This window comes from Erpetoichthys calabaricus, chromosome 5 (genome assembly GCF_900747795.2).
Source record: "Erpetoichthys calabaricus chromosome 5, fErpCal1.3, whole genome shotgun sequence".
NCBI classification, from domain to species: Eukaryota; Metazoa; Chordata; class Cladistia; order Polypteriformes; family Polypteridae; genus Erpetoichthys; species Erpetoichthys calabaricus.
Window position 1 is genome coordinate 112,126,700 of NC_041398.2, and position 23,376 is coordinate 112,150,075.

Here is a 23,376-nt window from a genome sequence, read left to right on the forward strand (position 1 = left end):
TCATTATACTAAACAGGACAGTTGGATTTATTTTGTTTAGCTGATGCTGATTTACTTAAAAAAAAAAAAAACTTAACTATTTTTGTTTTGTTGAACGTGTGTAAATTATTATTGGATAACATGGGTGTGCATTTATACATGCCCTACAATGAGCTGGCACACTTATCAAGGGTTGGTCCCTGCCTTGTGTCTGATGCTGCCAGTATATGCTTGAGCCCCATGGCCATGAGTAGAATTAAACAGGCTTAAAAATAGACAGATATTTAATCAGATTGTTGTACATCAAATGAAGAAAGCATTTTGTTTTCTATTAAAAAAAATAATGCATTTTTACTGTACAGTATTTAAAAATTATAACACCTGAGTTTGTATTAGAAGTCATTTGGGAAGATACACAACACCTATTTCATCTAATAATATTTTATATTATCTATCTATCTATCTATCTATCTATCTATCTATCTATCTATCTATCTATCTATCTATCTATCTATCTATCTGAACCAAGTTTATATAATGTTAATTGAAAATTATTAGTGTGAACAAGTGCCTTAAACATGAGCTACAGTATATTTAATTTCCTTGAAATGGGATGAAGAAGTAATAGATTAAGAGTACTCATGTTGTTCCTTGTATTCTTTTTAGGTTTAAAAACAATATTATGTACTGTAACACGGTCCAGGGCTATTACGCATGGGCCATGCAGTATATATATGTAATCTGTGAAGTAGGTTGAAATACACTGTGTAAGAATTTAAAAGCATAAAAAGTGAAAATTGATTAGTTATTAATAATTAATATAAAATGGGTGACTACAAGATGAGAAAAGTAAAATGCATGAATAATTAATATTGAAATGTACCAGAATTAAATATCTCATCCCTTCTCATTTTCTGTACAGCTGTGTCCTTGTGAGGGTCATTATGGCCAGCTATTGAGCAGGGAAGACCATACTTCTCTTTGCCTGGCAACGTTCTCCACCTTGTCCCAGGCATTTTCCAAACACTCATAGGTCAGTTGAGGGTTATGGCTCTACCATTGGTCTTATCCTAGTGCTCTTTGTCTGGGACATCTCCCCAGGGGACACTTATGGACCACCCTTAACAGATGCCAAATCACTTGTTTCTTTTGACCTGGGTCAGTAGCTGCAGTTGTACAGTGGATAAACAACTGGACCCTAAAGAACAAATTCCATTGTTGCAAAGTGTAGTAAATCTCTTTACTTGTGTCTTAGCATGGTGTTCACCACAGAAAGCCCCCATATAAAATAAAAGATTATTTTCTTTGTTTGTTTGTTGACCCAAACCCTAAAGATGTTCCTTATTTTAGTCTCTTGTACATAAAATCTCATTTTTCAGTTTCTACCCATAGCTTGTAACTGTAAATTGGTGTAAATATGGAAGTACATTTGATCCATACAGGTCTTTACACCCGCAGTGCCCCTCCTGCCATACATATACAATTAGGCATTCTCATGATCCTCCTCTACCCTGACAGATAAACATGATGCAGATGATCAACCCTTACCTAAGAGAAAAGGATGCATTTTTCAGGGAGACGTGAAGTGCTTAGAGTAGCTTTTTCCTAGTTGTGCCATAATAGCCTGTCTGTAATAATCAGATACTAGAAGAGAAATGAGACACACCCATGGAAGATTCCTATGTTGTCCTTATTTGAGATTAACATCAGGAATTCAGCCTGAACACTTTTCTGCAAATCAAAGGACAACTTTATACAGCAGCAGCTCTGAAAAACCCATATTTGTGCAGAATGATCTTTAGTCATAAGCCCTTTTTGTGTTTTCAAAGATCAAGATCCCTATTCATATGAAAGACTCTTCTCTTCTCCATTAGCACCATTTCTTTGCATCATTTTGGACTTAAGCACATGCTTCTGAGTGACCACATACCAATCTTTCACTGTAGAAGGGCAAGATCACAATTGAAAGTGCTTTCCAAATGAGTAATTATTCTGGGAAAGATCTGCAACCTCATGACAAAGTAAAGAGCTGAATGAAACAGAGTGCATAAATCAAAGTCAAAATAAAAAAAAAATATTATGTAATGTTGAAAACTGAAATATTTAATTAGATACTGCAGTGGTTTAATTTTAATTTTTATGGTTGCTTTTACCGGTTTAGCGTTTGATTCATAGTAGTTGTTATTGCCTTGTGTAGCCTGGATAATCAGTAAAAAAAATCAATTTTCCCCAGGTTGTCAGGTAGCACCCTTTTGACATTGGCAAGTGAGATGCTCACACCTATATGGTTGACATATCAAAATGCATGAAACAGTCCCTACTATTTTATAACCATGCATTGCCATTTATCATTTACATGTATTCATTTTAGCATTTGTATATTCATAAGCATATATCATTCATTTTTGTCCTATCCATGGTATCTGTGTCTTGTTCATATTTTATTTTTGTCTGACTGTAATCGGTAATTCTGGATTCATAGAATAGTTAAATGGACGGAGTGTGCCTATTACTGCTACCTTACAGTTCCAGAGTTCTGCTTTTGATTCATGCCTGTATGGGTTTTCCTCTGGTATTCCTTTACCTAGAGACGTGCTGGTTAGGCTCAATGCTTGACTCAGAGCTGTCCTTTCCCAGCTGCTTGTTGGTTCTGTCAGTTGAAATTCCCTCTTCATGGAGCTTGGAAAACAAGCTTCTTAGCAGTTCAGGTTGAAGAAAAAAATCTTCATTAGTAACAATGACTGGTTACTAGTAGACATACCATCCTTTGTAACATATTCCCTTAAGATCAGTTACTTTTACTTGTACATGAACGTTCGTGTATTGCCAAAATTGTGGGTTCTGTGGTATTTTAAAGGCTTAACACCAAGTCTGCTCTTGGATGGAAATCACACACTTCATTATTAAAACCTCTACACAAGGATTAGAAAAAACGGAATAAAGACTCACTTCATGCTGACACAGCAAACACAGAAACAGTTCCATAGAATAGTGAGCACACTCTATCAGGCAACCACCATTCAAACTGGAAGTGCAGTGAATCCTTGAGAGCATGTCTTTGTTGCCATCACAGCCTCTTGCAAATAGGAGAGAGAACTCAAGAGAAAAGCCAATCAGGGAACAGACTTGTAAAAGTGTCGCTGCATTCCCTTTCACAGGCTTCAGTCATCGTGAGAGCCTGTAGGTGTTACAGGTTGCTGATCCAACACTGATTATTTTTTCAGTTGTGTTTTCATTCTGCAAATGTTTCTGTAAAACCTACCTTGCTAGGAGCATATTGTCTAGTTGTGACAAACTGCATCATGTGCTGTACGCTCCCATTCTAAAAACCAGGCTAAGAGTCAACCCTCATGGTCACACTATAGCAATGTATTATCAAATTCAGAATTTTTTTTCCTAAATTATGCATCTACCTTTTCTGCATTAGACATGCATCAAGTATTCACTCAGCAGGGAAGTGGAGGTTGGCATGTCATTTTGCTAGTTGTCACCTTGCCAGCAATTAGCTTATTTTCCCTGTGGTCTTTCTTGTTTTTCATAACTCAAGCTTATATGTGTACATTGACAAATTTAAAAAGGAAGTTGCATGAGATCTTGGAAGAACCAAGCTCTGATCGATCAATGATCAGTTGTGTTTTATTCTAAACTGACAACTACATCACTACAGAGTACAGTATATTCTAAGCTGCACAAAGCAGGCAATATAATCAGGATCATGATTTGATTTCTCTAGTACCTTTAACACTGTCCAGCCACTTCAGTTGTAGAGTAAACTTAAAGTGATGGAGATAGATGCCTTCACATTGTCCTAGATCATAAACTATATTACTGAAAGGAGACCATCTATTAATGTGGTAAGCAGCCCAGGAGACTGCCCTGTTTCTCTTCACTGCATACACAAATAATTTTAACCACAATGCCAATGTATGCCATCAACAGATGTTCTCTGATTATTCCTCCATTGTAGGCTGCATTGATAATGAAGATAAGAAGTAAAAAATATATTATAGGACTTGTTCATGTGGTTTAGGGAGAATCACAAAGAAATGAACATTACAAAAATAAAGAGGTTGGTGGTGCCCCTGAGATAAGCCATGTGATCATTTGGAGGGGCAGTGGTGTAGGCTCATGAATACCCGGGGCTCCATCTGAACAGGAGACTGCTTTTGCTAGATATAACAAACGTCTTGTACAAGAAATGCCAGTGCAGGCTGCTCTTTCTGAAGACATGCAGGTCCTTAAATGCAGACAAGCTTCTGGAGATATTAACTACTCCAATAAAACCAGTGCATGGTACTAAGCAGAAGACTGCTGGGAAAAATCAGGGTTGCCCAACTCCTCCATAAGCTGATCAGAAAAGCCACTTATATAACATTACTGATCCTGTTAGAAGAAAAGAGAATGTTGGGAAAATCAGAGTCTGCCATGGCTAATGCAAGTTGTCCTCCACTTGACACACTGTTCAAGAGCACCTTTAGTCACAGGCTCATTTCTACACAGTGTGCTAAAAGGCACCCAAGGGCTGTTTTTTGACTGCAGCCTCCAGACTGTATAATACCTCTTCCCCTTGTGTCCTTCTTCATCCTATCCAATTATTATAGACACATTGAAACAGAGGCAGTATTTCTGTATTATATTGTGTATATAGTTATGGGTCTTGCTGTTATATAACAATATTCATGTTGTGTTTTTAAACACTGTTTTATGTACTGTGTAGCTCAAAGAGCCAGTGAATGTTTCTTCAGTGATTAATTAAGCTCCATCTACTGTATTTGACTATTTGAAAACCCTAGTTTTATTGTTTGGTTCATACAAAAAGTCATTTATTTGGTAATTGAAACTGCCGTGTTCCACTTAGTATGCTCAATAGCTTATTTGTTTATACTGTATATATACATACACACATGTTTATTTTTTTTTCTAGTGTTTTGCTGTTCGTTCTCTGGGCTGGGTGGAGATGGCAGAAGAGGACCTGGCTCCTGGAAAAAGCAGTGTTGCTGTGAATAACTGCATCCGACAGCTGTCCTACTGCAAGAATGACATTCGAGATACAGTTGGCATCTGGGGAGAGGTATGAAAAGCAATCTGCTGTCTTGTCCATTTTTGTCATACATCTTGAAATTTTTTATTATGGATGTGGAACATTGAATAATTTGTTTGCACTCAGATGCCTTTGTTATTTGATTTTTGAGGACATGCCCATGTAGCTTGACTTCTGCTTACCAAAACCCCTCACTACCCCGAACCCCTTCAGCATATGTCACTTTGTCTAATATTGACAGTTTAAATATTTTATTAGATGCTGAAATGTTCAAAAATATAATTTTGTTTTTGTAAGTGCATATTTACTAGTTTAGCTTATTACTCATAGTGAAAATTATCAATTATCATTTTGAGTGGCCTGTATAGTAGGTTAAAACAAATCACACTTTTCCCACAAGGTTTACATTGCAAAGAGAAATGTGATACCCATATGGTTTTCATGTTAAGATGCAAGTACCAATCCATATTGTTTTATACCCAAGCACTAACTGTACAGTTTATTGCTTGAGAAAAACAGTTTCAGAAATGTGAGCTGAAGTTGAATCAACTGCTAAAGTCTTGTCCTACATGATGAATTTTGAGTTGATCTCATTCTTTCCAGTTGCATATAACTTAGGACTGTTATGATGCAAGCATGACACGACTTCAAATTATACTTATTAGAGCATGACACTTGGTCTTCCTGCTCTAAACACGTTTCTTCAGCACATTAGAAAAAAAGGTGGCAGTCCGTGAACAGAACTGTTTTTCTGTTTATAAAATTCTAACATAACATTCTCAAACCCTCTTATTTAAATTTATGATCATGGGTTGCCAGATATTATTCAAGCATCACAGTGCACAAGGCCATGGTCAAGAAAACAGCCCATCACAGGACTCTTTGATGCATACACCCTTGGCCACATATACATATTATATGTTGTACAAGTCATTGAGATGCTAATTACCTTAACATGCTGTAGGATATGGTAGGAAAACCAGACTTCCCAGAGATAAACTTACATAGACACACGGAAAACATTCACAAACAGGACCTGGATCTGGGTTTTGTATTTAGGATCCTATGTCCACCATTGTGCCACATAAATATTTTAATACCTTTAATAAAGTTTAGCAGTGTAGTTACAACCTTCTGTGCTTTGTTTGCAAAGTTCTGCTTTCACTAATGAAATTTAAAACAAATTATATTCTTCTTTGTGTGTAGCTTGTTAGTTTGTGCAGAATGCTGCAGTAATTTAATCATTTAGGTTTTTGTTTACACTGTTGAACAAAAAGCAGATTCCTAACTTACCATACTTACTGTACATTACATGTGAGTAACATTCTACCACTTGTAAATGAATGACACCCGGCAATATCATGTTTCCTCAAGCAGCCTGATGTAAGAATCTGTATTTAAACAGAGGATATAATTTTGTTGAAAGAGCAAATTCTGTGTTTTTCTGTGCCCTTTCACATTATAGTGATATATTGATATAAAAATGTTGATCTCTAGAAACTCTGCATATAATTTTAATAAATCAATAAGAATTTTTAATATATTATCAAATTTCTTTTGCGCCTTGTTGTAGCTTATTGTCTGCTCCAAGTTTTTCTTGGTCCTAGGATAAGTACTAAAGTCGTTGTTGCAACTAGGAAACGGTGAATTTTAAAAATTGATAAGGAGATGGAAATGTCTTTGGAAGGCTACATACTAATATTATATTTAATACAATATTTTTAGAAGTGTTGATTGTAATAATGAAATGAAGAAAACCAAGTTTTAATAGGAAATAGACACATTGTGTTTTAGACTCCTGCAGTATGTGCACTTACAGTACAGTAATCCCTCCTCCATCGCGGGGGTTGCGTTCCAGAGCCACCCGCGAAATAGGAAAATCCGCGAAGTAGAAACCATATGTTTATATGGTTATTTTTAGAATGTCATGCTTGGGTCACAGATTTGCGCAGAAACACAGGAGGTTGTAGAGAGACAGGAACGTTATTCAAACACTGCAAACAAACATTTGTCTCTTTTTCAAAAGTTTAAACTGTGCTCCATGACAAGACAGAGATGGCAGTTCTGTCTCACAATTAAAAGAATGCAAACATATCTTCCTTTTCAAAGGAGTGCAAAGCAAGCAGTCAAAAAAAAAATCAATAGGGCTTTTTGGCTTTTAAGTATGCGAAGCACCGCCGGTACAAAGCTGTTGAAGGCGGCAGCTCACACCCCCTCTATCAGGAGCAGGAAGAGAGAGAGAGCCACAGAAAAACAAATAAAGTCAAAAATCAATACGTGCCCTTTGAGGTTTTAAGTATGCGAAGCACTGTGCAGCATGTCCTTCAGGAAGCAGCTGCACACAGCCCCCCTGCTCACACCCCCCTACGTCAGCGCAAGAGAGAGAGAGAGAGAGAGAGAGAGAAAGTAAGTTGGGTAGCTTCTCAGCCATCTGCCAATAGCGTCCCTTGTATGAAATCAACTGGGCAAACCAACTGAGGAAGCAAGTACCAGAAATTAAAAGACCCATTGTCCGCAGAAACCCGCGAAGCAGCGAAAAATCCGCGATATATATTTAAATATGCTTACATATAAAATCCGCGATGGAGTGAAGCCGCGAAAGGCGAAGCGCGATATAGCGAGGGATCACTGTACATATCTGGCCATCCTTTGTTCACATAATCCCAGAGGAACCATTCATTTTCATCCTAATTATTCCTGCATAAAAAAATGGAAAATTCTTTGAATTATTTATTTTCATTTACATTGTAAGTCACACATACCAGATGTCCATCCATTTTCTGAGGCCACTTTGTCTATTACAGGATTATAAGATATTGAAGCCTCTTTGATCAGCTTTGGCAAGTCAGGAGCCAACCCTGGATAATCTGCCAGGCCCACACAGTGCCTAGTTGTGTGCACACTCATGTTCACTTAAGCTAATTTAGCGTTACCAATTTACCTACCAGAAGTTTCATTCGGATAAATGGGGTGCAGTAAAGAAAAAAAAAAGTACCAGGAGAAAAAAAACCAGGAAGATCATTGAAGAACAACTCCTCACAGATAGTGACTCGACTTGAAACTGAACCTAGATCCTTTTCTCTGACCATAGTTTTGATCATCCTCTTGCCACTCGGCACTGATTTGGAGTATTTTATGTTCTCTATCTAGAGAATCTACTTTGAAATACCAGTTTGCATATGAACTATAACTGAAATATTCCATTATAGTGCATCATCTTTCATTTAGCAATCTTGTGTAATGCATTATACATTGATCAGATTTAGATCATTAATCAGGCTTTAGATCATGTGTAAAAAAAGAAAAATATTTAAAAATACTTTAAAAATTAATTTACAGTGTGTAAGGCATTTTCCGCACACTAACATGCACTTATTGAACTCATTCAAAATAGCTTTCCATTGTATAGCAGTAAGTTTTTAATGTTCAGCTTTCCATTTCTGTACTAATATTGTTTTACTGTCTGACTTATGTTGTCTATCTCTGTTTATATATTGTACCTTAAAACCTTAAATTCAATACATCCCTTATACTTTAGTCACATCCACTTTGCAAAGTCTGACAGTATTATTATTGTATTATTATTTTGCATCTGCTGATTAGGCACTGGAAATTTTATGTTGGTTTTAAAGGTGATAACAATGCAAGAACATATTTTTTTTTCTCAGAGGCGTAGAGCCTTCAATGAGAACATGATACAGTATGGTGTCTTCAACTAAAGAACTCAAAAGGGTTATGAGGCTTGTATCTGTGCTGCTCTAAGGGTGTACTCACTCTAGGCACCTTTGTTCCGTACCTTGCCCAAGTGCAATTGTTGCCCCTTCCTACTCCCCCACTGGCCTGCACTCTTCTTAATGTTCTGGGCCCAGGCACGTTTTTGTTATGACCTTGTGACTTCATGTAAAGTCAAAACAAGATCCAAACATGGAGTGACAACATGCATGTCAAAATGATTTTACTTATTTTGTGGTTGTTTTGGAGTCATGTAGGGCAGGTTGACGCTCTACCCTGTTAAAGATTTATTAAGTGTGCAGCGCAGTGTTTTGCTGTTAATCGTGCTGCACACGCAAGATTTTTACAGAGACAAGTGATGTTAAGGAAGGAATTTGCAGCTTTTCTTGCCAACTTCAATTCATGTTCTTCAGTAAAGTGAGAGTAAAAACCTGTTTTTAACTCAAACGGTACTGAATGAAATGAGAATTGCACCATGTGATGTGTCCCATCATTGATGTCATGTCTGTTTTCCGTGCTTAGGCATGTTTAGCAATCACACTGTTCTCGAATGTTACTGAACCGTGCTCAAGCCACCTCTTCCAAGCAGGCCAGGGCATGGTACGCTAGTCAAATGAACTAGATTTTGTGGCGCTGCATGCGGACAAACGTTCTTGGGCACAGAACACACACCCTAAGTGAGGTGGGAATGAGACTGAAAAAAAGCTGGATATAGCAACATCAAAGTCTCCTCTAAGGTTTTATTTAAGGTCACAAAAGAAAAATAAATTTATATTCTCAAACCTTTTTAATTGAATTCTGGAGAGCTGGAGGAACCATACCTTGGGTGTTGCACCATGTCATTGCAAGACCCAAGCATGCACTCATGTGGCCAATTTAGAATCGCCTCCTTTTTCATTTCATTTTCTTTAACACATTTCCTAATTCTATTTACTGATCCCAAGTGAAAATGTGAGATATATCATTATTTTTTTCCCCACTGACTGCTGGGGGTATTTTTATTAAAGATCACCAAGTTCTTTATATGAGTACATAACAGATTGTATTTAGAATACCACACACAAGTACTAAAAATTGCTTTTTAATGTGTGAAGCCTTCAAAAAGGGCAGAAACATGTATTATCAGGTTTGTAGGAGGTCACTTCCAAAATAATTATGAATCTAAAACTAAGCAGAGATGACAAGTGTGATTTATTTTTATTTTTAAATAAATTTGAATCACTTTCTAAGATCTTGGAGCTTTTCCAGTTCGGTGTTTGAACTCACACAGGGCTAATTAGGGAATTGTCAAGATCAGAGGCAGAGCGAGTGTGCCTGAGCTCTCCTAACACCACAATGTGACAGGTGTGGAATCAGCAGCTAGCGGTTAATTGTGTCTCCAAGAGAAAATGAAGTAATATTGCGAGTATGACAAGTACCTATGCAGCATTTGCTGGAACAACCTCGACCTGTGTTATGAACCTTGAAATGTACTTTTGCCAGATATTTGAAAAACCACTTCTGTGAAAAGTAAGGACAGTTTGCACTTTTCTGCACTCCTGGTTCTTACTGAAATATAAAGGTTAAAAAATGTTGCAAAATAGTCATGTCTGTGCATCATCTTCACTAGATTCCCTACTAAAAAATCATTTTGTCTCACACATTAAATCTCATTATTGGTGAATGCTAAACTTTTTTGTCTCAGGCTGTGGTTCTTTTTACTAAAGAAAGTGTCATAACTGAGTTATGTTTACAAAAATATACCATAAGGCAATCCCCTATCCTGCTGAAAAATAAAATGGACCCAACTGTATATTTTACTTTTCAGTTTGGAAAGTTAATTTTGTTGTGGTTTAATTATGGAATAAATATATTACATATATAGTAGTATTAAAATTCCAAAGTATTATCTTTATGCTTTTTTCCAATAAAGAAAAATACTCCAGCATGCTTCATAAAGAGGCTTTAAAAGAAAGCTTCTATCTCTCTCTTCTTCCCTCTGTCATGCACTGTTTTGCACTATAGTGCAACTTAGGAAAGCATCATTTATTTATATATATATATATATATATATATATATATATATATATATATATATATATATATATAAAATACAGTATAATGACTTTGTTAAAATACAGATTATGGTACTGTTTTTAGATCCATAATTTATACCTATATTATCAATCCATTAATTGCATCCTTCTATTCACCTGTTAGGAAACCTGCATAATTCAGGTCAGTGTCATGGGACTGGAGCATTTCCTGGTTGCATCAGGTGCAAAGTAGAGAAGTAAATCTGGAAAAGTGCCAGTCTGTCAAATTAAATGCTCACAGCCAATTAAGAATCCACAGTTGATGTACTATAGACTGGGTGGACACCAGAGTACCTGAATAAAAACCTGCAAAGACACTGCAACAACATTCCCACTCCACATAATCAGTAACAAGGTGAAGATTGAAAATCAAGACTCTAAAACTGTGAGGTAGCAATTCTAATATAAAAATGTACTTAAACATATATAAATGTGTACGTACCGTAGTGCCTCAGGTTAAATCTGAGAATGAAGCCTGTTTATAGTGTAGTTGGCGTATAATGTGTTGTGGTGCATGCACAAATTCATGTACCCTTCTACTAGAGGGCTTTGTGCTGCAGGTTTGAGAGAGCGAGTGGTAGTAATCAAACCACTCCTTAAAGCACAAAATAGGCCCTTGAAATATCAGCTGTGGATTATTGCAGACTGGACAAAGTCACTTCATAGTAGAAACTGAGACTTGCTTTTTTCGACCACTGTCAGGCTGTGCTTGAAGCTGTTGTGCTTTAAGGTGCCTATCACACAAGCTGGGGACCCTCAGAAATTTGTCATCTCATTGGGTTGTGACTTTGGGTCTGCCAGGTCCCTTCCTATTAGAGTTTCTTCGAGTTTCCAATTGCCTTTGGATTGTGCAGGATATCATTCTCACTAACACTTCGATTTTTTTTTTTTTTTTTGCAATTTCTGTAAATGAAAGGCCTACACCTCTAAGGGTAATACTGTTCTGTCTCGTTTCATTTGTTAATTGTTGTTTTCTTGCCATTATCACTGGAATATTGTACAAGTAGTATTTCAGAGGGTTTAGTAACACAGTCTGTTCCAATTCTCCTTTAAGACACACAGAGGGTTTTGAAGTAATCAACAGAAGTTGGAACACCAATGCAAATTGTTTGCTTCAACTTACAAGGCTTAATTTACTTTAATAGCTTCCGATCATTTGTAGGTTGTAACCTACAGTATTTGTTGTTCTCTGAAGAAGGCCCATTTGTAATATTCTGGAATTTTCAATTTTTATCAGTTTTGCTAACCTAAACCTTAAATGTAAACCTCTGGTAGTTTACTGCTTACCTTTTCACTAATTAGGTCATTCATTGCATTTCAGCTGATTACATTTGAAGAAAAACTGGAAAAACTGAGGTGTTCTAATCTTTTGAGTGGTAATGTGTGTGTGTTTGTATACATATACACACAGTGCCCTCCATAATGTTTGGGACAAGGACATATTTTTTAGAAGCCACACCGCTATATGTAAACCACTAGGTAGCCACAAGAAAAGAATAGCCAGGTTACAATTTGCGACAAAGTACTTTAAAGAGCCTGCAGAATTCTGGACAAAGGCTTGAGGACAAATGACACAAAGATGAACCTATCAGTGTGATGGCAAGACCATAGCATGGAAACAAAAACAAAACTGGCCAAGATCATGCCACCTCATCTGTTAAATATAGTAATGGGAGTGTTATTTGTTTCAGCATGTATTGGCAACCACAGCTACTGGCATGCTTATCTCAATTAATGATGGAACTGCCGATCGCAGCAGCACAATGAATTCTGAGATGTATAGAAGCATCTTATCTGCTCTTGTTCAAGTAAATGCTTCCAAACTCATTGGACAACACTTCATTCTACATGAAGATAGTGATCCCAAACATACTGCTAAAGCAACACAGGAGTTTTTCAAAGCTAAAATAATGGAAAATTTTTGAATGGGAATACCAGTCACCCAATTTAAATCCAATTGAGTGTGTCTTCTATATGCTGAGGAAAAGACTTAAGGGGACAAGCTCCCTTAACAAGCACAAGCTTGTTACTACTTTAGGGGCTTGACAGAGCATCACCAGGGAAGATCCTCAGAACCTGGTAATGTCGCAGACTTCAAAAAGTCACTGCATACAAGGGATAAGCAACAAAGTACTAAATATGATCGTTTTAATATACCTGCCATTGCATTACAATTATGATGCCCTGAAATGGGGGGACCATGTAGAAAAAGAGTTGTAATTTCTGTATGATGTGACCAAAACATATGGAAATAGAATGCATGTAACTTAAAGTCGGCAATCAGAGAACAATATGTCTTTGTCCGAAACATTATGGAGGGCACTGTATACAGGTATCTGTGTGTGTATGTATATTTTTTATATATATATATATATAATATAATGTTTCCCAGCAAAAGTGCATTTGATTCACACCAAGGCACATGGTCTTTTGAGATAATTAAACATTGTAGCTAAAGTGCTGTTTGGAGAAAAAAATAATTAAAAGACATCAAGTAAGAAAATTAGCTGTTCAAGTAGGGGTTTATTTTATTGATGACTAACCTTTAATTGAACAAATAATCTGCTCCCATAGGCATCTTGGCAAAGTAGTTTGCCCATGCTGATGTTCAGAAACACTATTTTCACAGCTTTTATATGTAGTGTGATATCATCAAAGTTTAGGCTTTTTAGCAGCACTTCCTCTTTAGCTCACAGTGCTGAGAAAATGTAACCCTTTCTTATGGTTTGGGTGGCTAATGCAATTGCACATTATAGCACTCTTTACCGCTGGATGTTTTGTTTCAGCTTACCTTACTGTTCTAAATTCAAAGCCTCTCTGAGTGAGACCTGTCCTTAACATAAACATGTGAGGTCAAAAATAACACTCTCAGACCTTCTTTATCTAGGTGTGGAACACAGGGTTGGTGTGCCTCTCAGCAACTTTTGGCAGAAGGTGGGAAAAAGCCCTAAACAGAGAACTAGTCCATCACAGGACCAATTCACAGGCACATTCCAACCAACACTACTGTTATTTTATGTTGTATATTTCAAGTAAAGTAGTAACTGGTTCATGCTAAGGCACATAATATATTCTAAAAATGATATGTCAGTTTGCTTGGCTGAAGTCACAAAAGGACATGAAGATAATGTCAGAACTTTGTTTAGTCACAGTTTGGACCCTTGAAGCTACAATATCCAAAAGTCTGCTCCATTTTAAAGTGTGAATGGCAGTTTCCAAGTTGCCACCTTCTCTTATACAGAAGGTTTTCACCTGTTCCACATCTGAAAAGCATAGTAAATATCATTTATATAGCTGCTGAAGGACATTTCTCTCTTATTGTGAGAATTTACCTGAGCAAACTAATGTCCTAATGATTATACTTCTAACAAAGCATCTCAGTGAAGATTAGGAAGCAAGCAGTTTGTAGAAACAGAATGGAATGCATTTCATTCTGTGAACACACTAATAATCCTCTTGACCATAGTCCTTTTCTAATGCGCTCTATTAAATTTTGTATACTGTATATATGTTAATGTAAAGTTTAACCCTATTCTCAGTTTCTTTTGAGTGTTTCAGGCTTTTGTTTTATTTTAACTTACTTGAATAGTCATGCATATGAATTTTCTTTAACGCTAACTGATGATATTGAGGACTTGTGAAACTGTAAAAAAAAATTAGCTGTTTTGCAGTTTGAGACTAAGGCTGCTGTATTATAAATTGTTCTTTACTCCAAGGCTTACCATCATCAAAATAATTTGCCACTGAAAATGTAGTCAATTGGAAAGTCTTGCTTAGATTTTATTTATAAAGGTGTCCACAGTCCATACCATAAATACATTTCAATTTTTAAATAATAACATTCATCCATCAATTTTCTAACATGTTTATTATTATTATTATTGTTATTATTATTATTGGTTGATTCATGTATCTAAGGAGAGTTACAAATTATTGAAAGGTTACAACTGTTTATTGATATTTTTTCAGCTCTACTACGGTCAGGTGTTCAGTGAGACAGAGACAAGCACTGAATTGGCAGCCATGAGACTTAAAGTGTAGTGACTTTAGCAAATACACCATACTGCCTTTTTATCCAATTTTGGGCTCATGCTGAGCTGCTTCCTGTCATTACAGGACTAGGGTGGAGTCAGTTGCCCTCAGTGTGCAATTTCTCGGGGCTGTGGGAGAAAAAAGAAATGACACATCAGCAACAGCACCTCTTTGTGTTCTGGAGTGGTAGTTCTTACCTCCAGTGTGCCTGGAAGGTGAACCTCAGATGTGCATGCATGACAGTGTGTAGACAGAGGGCATGACAGGATTTGAATTTAAAACTCTGGAGCTATGAAGCAGCCATTTTAAAGAGTACACCACCACATGTTCCCTTAATAATAACATATTGAATAATTTGTTTGTGATTAGACATTGAATCTAGTCATGTCATTTCTTTAAGGGGTCTTTTGAACTTATAGTTGCTTTGTAGCTACTACTGTACTAATATATTTTACTTCATCCTGTAATTAATTGATTGTTTAAAGGATGGATAAATGTATTCGAGCTTAATTTAATTTTAAAGTGTTGCATATGGAAATGAATTAAATACTCTGCTCTGCAAATAGTTAACATGTTGGCAGAGCAATATTGTTTGTCTCATCTATAGCACATGGAGGTTAATGCCATATACAATATGTGGTGTATTTCAATATGTTTGCTAAAATCAGTCACTAGTTACAAGAAAATCCAAGCTTACAGTTATTTATTATTATTACATTTGTTTTACTTTATGCACTTAATACCACTGCTTTGTGTCATTTGTAAAATATAAAAGAAGGTAATCTTTTTTTTCCTCTTTCTTTTGAAGGGAAAGGACATGTACCTAGTACTTGAGAACAATATGCTAAATTTGGTTGATCCTATGGGTCGCTCCATTCTGCATTCTCAGCCCATTGTAAGCATCCGAGTATGGGGAGTTGGTCGAGACAATGGAAGGTAAATAAAAGTCTTATTTAATGTCTTTTAAAGATAGTTGGATTGACATTTTGATGCTTTTTTGTATATTGCACTTTGCTGGGATTTAAAATTTTATTAAAAATTTGTTTTCTTCATTGTACTGCTTATCGAAAGCAAACCATATGTCTAATGTTCATTTTTAATTTATGACTTTGTGGGTCATGAGTTAAGTTTCTCAATCTGAGTAGGTCAATAATTGAACCTCAGTATTAATGAAGATGTTAAAGAAACCTGAGGGCAAGGTCACTAAACATATGAAGTTCCTATTCAATATAACCTTGGGCAGCACAATAATGAGAATCTCTTGATTAAATCAAAATAGTGGCATTCCAGCCTTTGGAGCTGTGCCTTTTTATTATTATTAAGACTGAATTTTTTTCTTTAAGATCCTACTCAATACTTGTTATTCAGTAATTTTAGAAACAGTTATAGATTTATTTTCTAGTTTGTTTCTTGATTGTAAGAACACTGAGCAGTAACATTTACGTGCCTTAATCAGTGACACATTTTAAACTACACTAGTATGAGTTCCTTTTGTGCTCTTGGTGTGAGGTGATATATTTGGCCATGTCCCTGTAATCCCCAAAATTATAGATTCTGCCATAAATCTTTGAAATTATCATGAATGAAAAAGTCTTTAAATAATTTTCATTTTAGTTTTTAATCTTGGATATCTTCAGGATGGGCTTGCCTTTAAAACACAATATTGTCCTTTATGTTCCAGTTGCTTAATCATGCTAGTCTTAACTTTGAAAGGCTTTATAATATTTTTTTCTCATGTAGTACATGCTCACCTCCCTAAGACATTAAGAATTTGAAATTGCATGTGATAAAACGAAATGGTGGTGACAAGCTTAGTTCTGGATCTATATTTTGAAAATCTCAATATGCAGAATTGCTCTGTACCTATAGAGAGAAGTCTTTACCTTCCAAATATGAAAACATATTATAATTATCTGTCTAAACAAGAGTCCTTTGAGTGGTTAAAAGAAAATGAAATGATACAGCACATCATTTTCCTATTGCCTATAAAAATGTTTAGGACCTTTTCCTTGCAGCAGGCTATAGCCTTGTCATGCTGCAGTCCGTAATAAGGTAAAGATCTTTTATGAGAATATGAAAATCTCTAAAATTGCTTTACTGCCACACAAGCATTAACATTTTTTCATGCATTTTTTATTGCCTTTAGTCCCAGGGTGGAACCAAAATGAATGAATTTTTATTACAGTCGTCATTGCAAACTAAAGAACGTATGAACATGTTGATGATGAGGGTGATAAAGCGATACTGATTTTAGTAGTTTGAAAATCTTGCTTTAGTTTTGTTTCACATATAACCAGCAGTAACACTTTTAAATAAAATCACACTGAGTGTACAGCTTAGTTATAAAAACTGTAAACAACTCACTTATTACACTAGGTTTTTATCTAACCTTGAAAAAATATGTATAGATTTCATAATGATCATTGGCTATTGCATGTCTTTGTGCCCTGAAAATCTGAATTGCATACCCACTCTTTCAGAGGTGGTATACTGTAGTCTGCACTGGGTCTACTGAAATGTAGGAATGTTAGGTAACGTCTTGTGTCACTGAAATCCTGTGCATTATATAAGAGGATGTATTTTTAAGTCCATGGTCCCTTAACACTGAATGTTCACTTGACATTTACAGCTGTCATTCTGCAGAAGTACTCTGCTATTACAGCTAATCACTAAAGTCCTGAAGGCTGGCTCTTCAATAACATTCATGCAAGCTCTGTATTTGTGTGATTTTCTTCTATGCTGAACATATTTTTTTACATTCAGATCTGTTAAGAATACAATATGTGGTTGTTCATAATATGTTCAATGGCTTTGCTATATAACTTCTCCAGTTTCTTTAATATGAGTCAGATCAGTGGTTCAGTCGGTGGTTAATTCTGCTGTCTCATAATTTTAGCTTTCTGGGTTCAAACCTCATAGCAGGTCATCTGTACAGAGTCTGCATTTAATCTTTATGTCTACATTGGTTTTTCTTCCAATTGCTGAGTGTTTTTTTTTTACATCCTTTCAATGTGTGTGTCAAATTAATTGCAGAGTCTAAATTAATATGTGTCATCTAGGTTTGGCTCATGCTGCAGTGGGTCAGCGCCCTCTCCAGTGACTGTTCCTGATTTTCACCCAGTGCTTGTTGGTTTAGGCTCCATCTTCCCAGTGATTCTACTCTAAATAAGCAGGCTTAGAAGATGGATGGATGCATGTTATGAAAAAAAAAATCTTAGTTTAAGCATTGTTAAAAAAAAAAAAATCCTGGGATCACAGACTTTTGTTCCTGAAGTCTAAATGGTTATTATTTTGGAGTACATGGAATTAAGATGGTTTGAAATTTGATCTATGAATTAAATTAAACACTGTTTTAAATTTTTAAGCAAATTATTGTTTAAATGATAAGCATTATTTGTTCAATTTACACTGTACATGTGCAATATTTTCACGCCAGCTAAGGACATTGAATTTTACAAAACTTTCAAGGGTGTGTGTTATTTTATAACATAATAGGATATTTTGTTTTACTTCAAGATTGTATTGAGGCCAGCATCTTTAATATCCTCTTTGGCTTTAACCCCAAGTGTGATTTGAGCTCAGATTTCTATGTAATTAACAGTTAAGCTCAAGTCAGACTCAGGCTGACGTTTAATGATCCAGTTTATAGTGTTAAGCCCGAATAACTCTCAGGACAGTATTCCGCTGCCGTTTTGTGAATAACCTCATGCTGCAAAAAAGCATGAATAAGCATTTTGCCACTCTAAGGTCATCAGTAGTCATGAGTGAAGGGGAGCCTTTAATCAATACACAGTGATAAGTAAAAATGAAGCTGTAAAGCCAGTTTTAGAACTCACTGAAACTGAAAAACAATTGTTGAATCAAGCGATAGTGATGACAATGTAAATTGGTCATCAGATGTTGACACAGTTAATAAAATTGATACATACAGCACAGTATAATTGAACCGCTATGATATGCTTGGTGAATTCAATCATCTGAAGGTTGAAGTAGATGCAAGTGCAAGTAGGTGCATGGCAGAAAGGCAAAATGATTGCAGTCAAGCAGAAAGAAAAGAAAGGTATTAGCCCCGTATCACTTTTCACAATGCAACAATTGTGATTTGTGTCAAGGGAAATGTAGAAGTCAATAAGTCTTGCATTGTGATAGTGTACGATAACACTAGTGACATACCGATCATGTTTATCAGGCACTGTCATTTTACCCTCTCATATTCAAGCAACAAAAACAAGAAAGTGTTCAAAGAACACTTCTGTTGTCCTGATTGCAATATTGTGCTGTGCATTGGTAACTGTCTCAAAACATGTCACTTGAAGGAAGTCTGCATCAGTACAGTAGAGGACACTAGACTTTCAGTACCTTTCCTACTGTATTGATGTTGATATTTTCATATTTACAAGTTTCTGTTACAATGTAATAACATTTTGTCTTGTGGGAAAAAAATCATTGTTTTTGACTTTTTTCTGTGGGTAACCATTATACTAATATAGCTATTAAATAAAGATTTTAAGTTTTATGTTAAAATATAACAACTTTTCAATTTTACAGTGCATTGAGAGAATATGGTTAATGGAGAGAATTTAATTCTGCTTTATGGGAAACAGAGAGAAGTGAACTGTGGTGAATACATGACAGCTTTTACATTAACCACATTATTATTATTGTTCATTGTGATGCACAGCTTCTTGACTGAAGAGCTCATAAGGATTTAGATGTATAGAGTCAAAAAAATCTTCAACACCACTTCAGATAAAAACAGTGTAAGCACCATGTGTCGTAAAATATTGTGGCACAAGCTGATGCACATTTAATTCTTTTTCATCACATCTTTTTAATGTTCTTGCAAAAATTAAGGCAAAGTCTTTTTGCAGGTAAGGCAACTGAATATTTGCCTTAATTGTTAGTGAACGCTTGAAAAATGTAAATGTTTCCTTTTAGATTATGTTCATTTTTCTTCCTTTTGAGTATAAAGAGCATCAGGAGGGTAGAGACAGAGTGATATGGATGTATTGATTGTGTTATACAGTAAAAATGGCTGGTAGCTGACACCACCAGAGCAATAAGTGCATACATCTGCAATGGCAGTAATTTTACCATTTACTTACCATGTTTGCAAGTTTTTGAGTGGTTAAGTGTATTTTATATTTAATTATTAGGATATTTTTATTAAGAATTCATTTTATGAACTAAAAGACTTTATGTGAAATGGCACCATGCTAATGCAAGTCATGTCATTTACTTGTTTAATTGCTGAATTCATGTTCACTACTGGCTATTTCTACCATATTAAAATACTGAAAGTACATGTGGGTGTCAGCCTTGTACTTTCTAATTGGTAAATATTTGAATGGGTTTAAAGAGTAACGGAAAAATAAACTAATTAGTTATGTGAATACTTTTTCCATGAAGTTTTGAATAAAATAATCCCCTTACAATTTGAGAGAAGTAATTAGTAATTTGTAATGGATTACTTTGTTTGATTAACCACATCAACTCTGTATATGATATATTTTTTTTATTGCCATTTATATTGTCACTTGCTGTTAGGTATATTTTGCACCAAAGGATGACTGAGACGTAAGAATTGTTAGGGTGGAATTCTATCATTTAATTAAGAACAATACAAAAAAAGGATCTTGCAAGGCAATAGAATGTAAAAAGTACAGTTTTATTATATAATACGATTAGTTTTTATAAGAAGAGCATCATCTCTCTCTCTCTCGGGTCCAAATGACGACCATCATCCTACCAGGGGCGGCACCTCCTTTGCTTGGTTGGGGTGGGATAAGGCATTGCCAGCTGGCGATGGCTCCACCCTGTAGAGCAAACCAGAGTTAAGGTTAGCATCAGCACCCCCTCCTGCACTGCGGTGGAAATGTTAGAATTACCTGAGCCCTTTGGGAGATCCTCAAGTGTGTATGTATGACAATATACACACTTGCAGAAACTATCTTAAACATTTGTGAAATGTTTTAGGAATATGCTTAACATGAAACCATATCTCTCCATAAGTATATGAAGTATTTCTTTGATTGGAAATATGAAGTTGTTTGCTAATTGTTTATCATTTGTTGAAAATACCTTAATTTGTTGTATAGTTGTAGTGTATGATTATTGGTATATAAGCTATTAGTTTAATCAGTAGTTATAATTAGAGTCTATGTTGGTCTGGGGTGGGTTTAAACTGGCTTACACCCTTGCAATCATAATGTCCATCACAAAGGTACTTGACATCCCAAAGAGAAGATGTTTTAGGTAACATTTTTTTAAGAGTACTATAAAGTTTTCCATTGCCATTTATCACAACTATATTTTAAATAACAGTATTTGGTATACCATCCACACAGGTGTATTATTTAGTGACAATAATATGCTTGTTTACATTGTAATACAAGAAATCAGGAGCTGATGATTATTTTGCAGGAGACATGTGTCACCACTCTTGGAATGCAACAAGTAAATATTTCAATATTTTATAGAATAAACCTGTATTGTCCTTTGAGATCAAGCAACTGTAGTGTGCAATTATGGCTTTGTAATTTGTTATCATACACACCATACTTTTCATGTTAAATCCTTGTAAAGTAAAAATGTCTCATGAGGAATAGGTTCTTAATATGAACGATCTGTAACACATCACAGTTGCTTAAAACCTTTACAAATAACAAGTTATAATCTACTTAAAAATAAAAAATAGACATGTATATAATTTCTTAATGAAATAAATGTTTATATATTAGGAAGCAGTAAATGCTTACTGAAAAATATGAAAGGAATTAATTGTTATTAAGTGCCTGCAACAGACAGTGATTATTTTTCTGAGTAGACAGATTGATTTCTTCTGGTTAAAAATGATCTGTGTTGAGGTTGAGAAGAATTATTACATTTGTTTATCAATAAGGGTGTTGTACTAGTTACAGACCATGGAATATTATCTGTCCATATTTTTGCATAACACATTTATCCCCAGTCAGGGTCAGCCAAATCCTTTCTTAAGGATATTTTTAATATAAAAATATATGAATAACATGTTGGCAAAATTAGTTGATGTCCTTTTGCATGTGTATCTTGATAATTACATTAAATAAAGAAAACAGAGTTACTGTGATACACCCAGAATGTGTCCTTATTCCCCAGCCTTTGCTTTTGCTTTGTCTCTGCTTCCTGTGCCTTTGGTAACTTCTCGTTTGCTTGCTCTCTACACTGTATTTTTGAATATAGATCTCGTGATACTGCCAGCTGGAATTAAACATTTCTTGTCAGCATATTTTGCAGTTGGTTTTGCCCCAGCTTACATAAATGTACCTCTCCACACAGATTGTTGCTGTCTTCCAGGCATATAATAATCATGTTTTCCTATATTGTGGTAGTGAAGAGTCAGATTTAATTAAGTAACAAAGGTAGTAAGTGAGGATGTGAGCCAAAATTGATTTTGAATATTTATTAATTTGTGAATATCTTGTAGCATGCTCTATTTATTTATTCATTCTAGAAAATCTGTTTCTGGCACAGTCCCAGTATAGATAAATGGAAATGTTTCAGGCATTAATTAATTAGTGTCACAACTTCTGCCTGTCAAGATTTACACAAATTCCTCCACCCTGTCACCTGACCCACTCATATGTAGTTCAACAAACATTTGATCGTTTATTTTATAATCTAATTTGGAATTTTCAGAGTCCAATAAAAGTTCCAAGTAGTTTATCAGTATGTATTGTATTATACTAAATTAAAGCAGTGCTTTTGGAGGACAAATGGCAAATATGGCTTAACCTGAAAAATGTCAGTGAAATCAGTGGTGATTATAATGAAAGCTGTACCCTTGCATTGCTGAAGCCCAGGCCCTCTACTTAGCACGTTTCTAAAAGTCATGGTGTGGTATCTTAAATCAGTACTGTTTATTCAGCTACAACTCTGAGTAGCCCACAGTGTTGCGCCTTTCTTTAATTTTCACATTTTGTAAAAAAATTTAGATCCTATGTTGAAATAATGGAAAATTCATGTCTGAAAGGTCTGAACTTTTCAGTGCATTTCACAAAGTACTTTTTTGAGTTCATTACCACAAAATGTTTTCAGTCTTTTTTTTTTGTTTTTTCTCCACATATTAATTTGGGCCATGTGGAAAGAAGCATGCTTTCAAACGATGGAAGTTACACTAATGATTTCTGACCAAATGGTTTTGAAGGTGCATTATAATAAAAGATTGATGAAAAAAAGAGTTTAGCTGATAAAACTTTAATCATCTAATATGACTGCTAGCTGTGCCCTAGGCGGGTGCCTTTTGAGGCTATGTGGTTTATTCTTCTCACTCAACGTTCTGCAGCTGCAATATGATTGCAAAACTTAATACAGCATATTACCACAATGGGTGCAGATTGATTTTATTTGTTTGGGGGCATTTCAGGGGGCTTTGCACAACCAAGATATAGTTTTCGATTAATATTTAGTTTTCCTCATGTTTCTTTCATGTGATACCTGTCTGAATTGCTTTTCCAGTTGTGAAATGCTTACTTTAAA

General features: G+C 35.4%; 1 protein-coding gene across 12 annotated transcripts in view; it reads left to right on the plus strand.

Annotated features, from left to right (window-relative positions):
* The window catches only part of apbb2b (amyloid beta (A4) precursor protein-binding, family B, member 2b), a 342,228-nt gene that overhangs the window by 238,458 nt on the left and 80,394 nt on the right, over positions 1-23,376 (plus strand). For all 12 annotated transcript variants that reach the window (XM_051928061.1, XM_051928058.1, XM_028801948.2 and 9 more), the window contains 2 exons: positions 4,904-5,050; positions 15,668-15,795. In XM_051928061.1, coding sequence (XP_051784021.1) covers positions 4,904-5,050; positions 15,668-15,795 — 275 coding nt within the window. The remainder of the gene's footprint in view (positions 1-4,903; positions 5,051-15,667; positions 15,796-23,376) is intronic.